Source organism: Formica exsecta, unplaced genomic scaffold (genome assembly GCF_003651465.1).
Source record: "Formica exsecta isolate Colony F162 unplaced genomic scaffold, ASM365146v1 scaffold1224, whole genome shotgun sequence".
NCBI classification, from domain to species: Eukaryota; Metazoa; Arthropoda; class Insecta; order Hymenoptera; family Formicidae; genus Formica; species Formica exsecta.
Genome location: NW_021848561.1, coordinates 21,312 through 25,374, shown reverse-complemented (window position 1 = coordinate 25,374; position 4,063 = coordinate 21,312). Strand labels below are relative to the sequence as shown.

General features: G+C 29.4%; 1 protein-coding gene across 1 annotated transcript in view; it reads left to right on the top strand.

The window, feature by feature from the left end:
- Positions 1-2,259: 2,259 nt before the first annotated feature.
- The window catches only part of LOC115245628, a gene marked incomplete at its 5' end in the record, with an annotated part of 8,516 nt that continues 6,712 nt past the window's right edge, over positions 2,260-4,063 (top strand). Inside the window, 5 exons of the mRNA XM_029824035.1 lie at positions 2,260-2,592; positions 2,679-3,123; positions 3,264-3,403; positions 3,586-3,649; positions 3,842-3,955. Coding sequence (XP_029679895.1) covers positions 2,260-2,592; positions 2,679-3,123; positions 3,264-3,403; positions 3,586-3,649; positions 3,842-3,955 — 1,096 coding nt within the window. The remainder of the gene's footprint in view (positions 2,593-2,678; positions 3,124-3,263; positions 3,404-3,585; positions 3,650-3,841; positions 3,956-4,063) is intronic.

The window sequence follows — 4,063 nt, the reverse complement described above, 5'->3', positions numbered from 1 at the left end:
TTTGCGGAATATTAAAGTGAAATAGAATTTATAAGTCAAAAGATTGAGGAGGCTCCGTTTGCCTACATTCCCGATTGCCAACAAAAGAAACGAAATTTTGAAACACCAATATCTCGAAAATTATTGACTGTATTCAAAACCTATGTGAATCTGTATAAAAATACATCTGTATAAAATAATAATAGATTTCCTTTCGCACTGAAAGCAGCAGATGATGGGGCTAGACCTTGCTTCGCGTGGAAAATTACAAACCCACGTGGAACCTCGCTTCGCATTAAAAAGTGTATGCGTGGACGCAGTATGTTCCGCCACCCCTGCGGGGGGCTCCACTATCGTAAAAATAGACACATAGGTTTGGGTTGAATCTCGCTTCGCGTGAAAAGTTGTAAACCCATGTGGAATCTCGCTTAACGAAGCTGTTGGCAATCGGGAATGTAGGCAAACGGGACCCCCCCAAAAGATTTACCATTTCTATGTCACCATTGGACTTTCTTTTTCTCGGAAGAAACGCTGCTTTTGCAAGGTCTTCATCTGAGATGGTACCCGGTATGATTTTGATATCTGACACGTTTTCAACAAGCAAAAAATTTGGCATTCTGTCAGCCTTAAGAATGCCAGATATTTGAAGTTTTGTTTTTACTTGAAATTTATCAAGAATTTTACGATCTTTACATCGTACTTCAAATCTAAATTTTCCAAATCCTACCGATGAAATGCATATAGGTTCAGCAAATGTATCCTCAGTGAAATCATATTTTAGAAAGGCTTCCAAAGTCACTACAATTTAGGATAAAATTGTAATTCAAAGTTTTACAACTCTTTGATTAAAATATTCAAAACATATAAAAAATATGTAAAAAAAGAAATACAAAATAATTTATAAAAGTCTAAATGTAGATAAGAAATGTAAATGTAGATAAGAGATAAATAATAAATTTTAAAAATAAGAGATAAACGAATTAATATGTATAAAATAAACAAATTAAGAGGATATAGTACGCACAGATGAAGTTTGAATAGAAATTACTTTAAAACAAATTTTCATTAATTTAATGAATCTAATAAAAACTTTTTCATAAATGATTAGTCAGACAATTCTTTCAAATATAAGTAATAAACAAATATGATTCAAATATGATTCAAACATGAGTAATAAACGAGTTACATAACTGTGTCCACAAAAAATAACTAAAGTATTTTAAAATTAGATTAAATAATTCAAAATACATCAAAGAATCGTCTGACTAATATTTATTTATTTAAAAGTTTTTGGTATATTTATAAAAACTTGGTTTTGACGGAAATGTGCCGATTCAAACTTTATATGTACGTGGAACCTCCTCTCAAATGAAAATTATAATCACCATATTGAGTTTTAGAATTCAAAATGTTTTGAATAGTAACTGGTTTATAAGATTTAATCTCCTCAGAGTCTCGAATTTTTCCAATGACGTTTAGGACTGTATAATCTTTGATTGTCAAATCCATATTTTATTATTTTTATTTTATTAATTTAATTAGTTTTATTAATTACTTTGTTATACTACTTATACTACTTGTTACATAAATATAGAATATGTAAAAATTAAATAATTTGTTATAGTTATGTAATAAGACTATAACGTAATTACAGCTCTGTTTATTAAATTTACTATTGTACATTCTTATTTATTATTAGTGCAAAATTTAGTTACAATTTAAAATTACAGATAATATATTTTATATTTTCTGCCTTAAACAACAAATAGATTGATATTTTGATTGATACTATGAATATTATGCATTTAAAAAAATGTAGTATTGTAAATATTTATTGTTGGTGCAATAGCACTATTATTAATTACACTTCATTAGTATACTTGTGAACTTTTTTTAAAACGGTCGAGATTTCGATACTCGGGGCTCTCGTTCTTTTGTGGCTTTTACTTCCTCAATAATGGAAACACAGTCACATATACGTGTACTCTGTCCTCTTACAGCTGGCATTGTAGAGAGACTTTTTTCATTCGGAGATTTTGAGAGCACCGCGACCATATCACGTTAGATTTCTATGTTTATAATTTGACTGAAGATGGTTCAAAACAGGAATCGACACGTTTTGTTAATTTGCAATTAAAGATGATATCCTTAAGGAATGTGATTACACTTTATTTACCACGCTCTGGCTCTCACTTGCCCAGTTATTTATTTTATTATATTAATTACACTGTTTAGTGTAATTTTCAAAAAGTTGTTCAAATATTTTTTTCCCGATTTCAGATGGTCTTCTGCGAAGAAACTTTACGACAAGCAGTGTAAGGAAAATGAGCAGGAAAAGTCTAAAGAGAATGAACAGAAGAATAAAAAAAGTTCAAACTTTATGGAAACAGGTACAAATTGTGTGAGAGAATTAAGGAATTATGTGTCTCAAATACTTCATGAACATTATAATAACAATGAGACAATCGATAATTTAATAAAATTTCATCGCATATTTCATTTAGATAAACATTTAATAAATAACATTGTTGATATTGTTTATGAGCCTGAAAATATCATAAAACTTTCTTTCTTCATTGATGAGATTAGAAACTTGCTTATACAATCTCCACGGTAGGATTCTCAATACAAATTATAGTGCTATTAATTTCATAAACTAATGTACTTTTCTTTTCACAGTTAATATGTAAATTTTTCAGAAGAACTGATTACGATCTAACCGAAAGATATTGCAATATAAAAATGTTTCACTTTATGAGGCAATGTTTGGTAAGAAAGAAATTGTATAGATACACAAATCAATCTTACAAAAGTCAGCTTTTGGAACAGATTGCTACTATGGCGGCACAATGGTTTCAACCCGAAAAAGATGTCTTTTACTCGAGCGTAAAAGCATCACTAGATAGTATCACATTAGAGGTACTGAATTGCCTCAGAAAAAAACATCCCGACCATTCGATATTCTCGACGTCCGCTGAAATTTTTTCATATTGGAAAAACAACAATATCGATAATAATCAGTGGAACGAAGCAGAAGGGACACAGCTTATGGACACACTCGAGGAATATATACTTGGCAAATTTCGACCATGCAATTGGGGAATGTTTCCTAACACAAAGTTGGAATACTTGTGTATAGATAATGTAAGTTATTATAGATCAACATATATAATAACTTACTTAATTATGGCCAATTATATGCTGTAAGCATGATCATATATTTGTTATATCTTAACTAAATATTCTCGCTTTAATTAATTTCTTTATTATAATTTCTGGCATAGGTCTTAAAAAATAAATATGGTCAAGAATTAATTTTATTAACAATATATCACAGCGTGGCCAGAAGACTTGGTCTACGTTGCGATATAATACGTTTGGATTCTCCTATTTCTCATTTCTTTATCGTTTGGGAACCAAACTTGTAAGTATAATATTAGAATTGGAATTATATCTGAACCATTCGGAATTTATACTTTTATCATACACACACGCACACATATGTATATAATTTTTTATTGTTTACACTGCCATGTGTAGTTCAAGAAATACAAGATGTTTTAATATTAGTTCTAAGAAATTCTTACCTTATTATCTTAGTGTCAGGGAACTGCTATACAGGATGCATTCAAATATTGGATACCTCGATGAATTATTAAGAGCTGGACGGGTTGGCAAATACTCATACATAATTTTTATTAAGTTGAATACTAATCAATAAACTTGTAATCTTGACAAAGATATGAGTCAATGAAACATGCTTAATAAGCAGAAAGAATAATACAATATTTGATATTTTCATTTGTAATCAGAGCTCTGTTCATACGTTTAATCTTTGCTCATGTTTAATCCTTATTTTCAGTTTTGGCAAGAATTAATATGGTTAGCATTGGTAAATAGTAACCGATATAATAACGCTTTTGGGTTTATGCCGGATGGATCGATTCAATTGATTGGATACGACAGTATAAATGTGGTATGTTAGCATTATATATATCATATACATATATATATATATACATATATATATACATATATGTTTTTTCCATGCTATTTCATATTTAATTGTATTTTTCAGATGCGG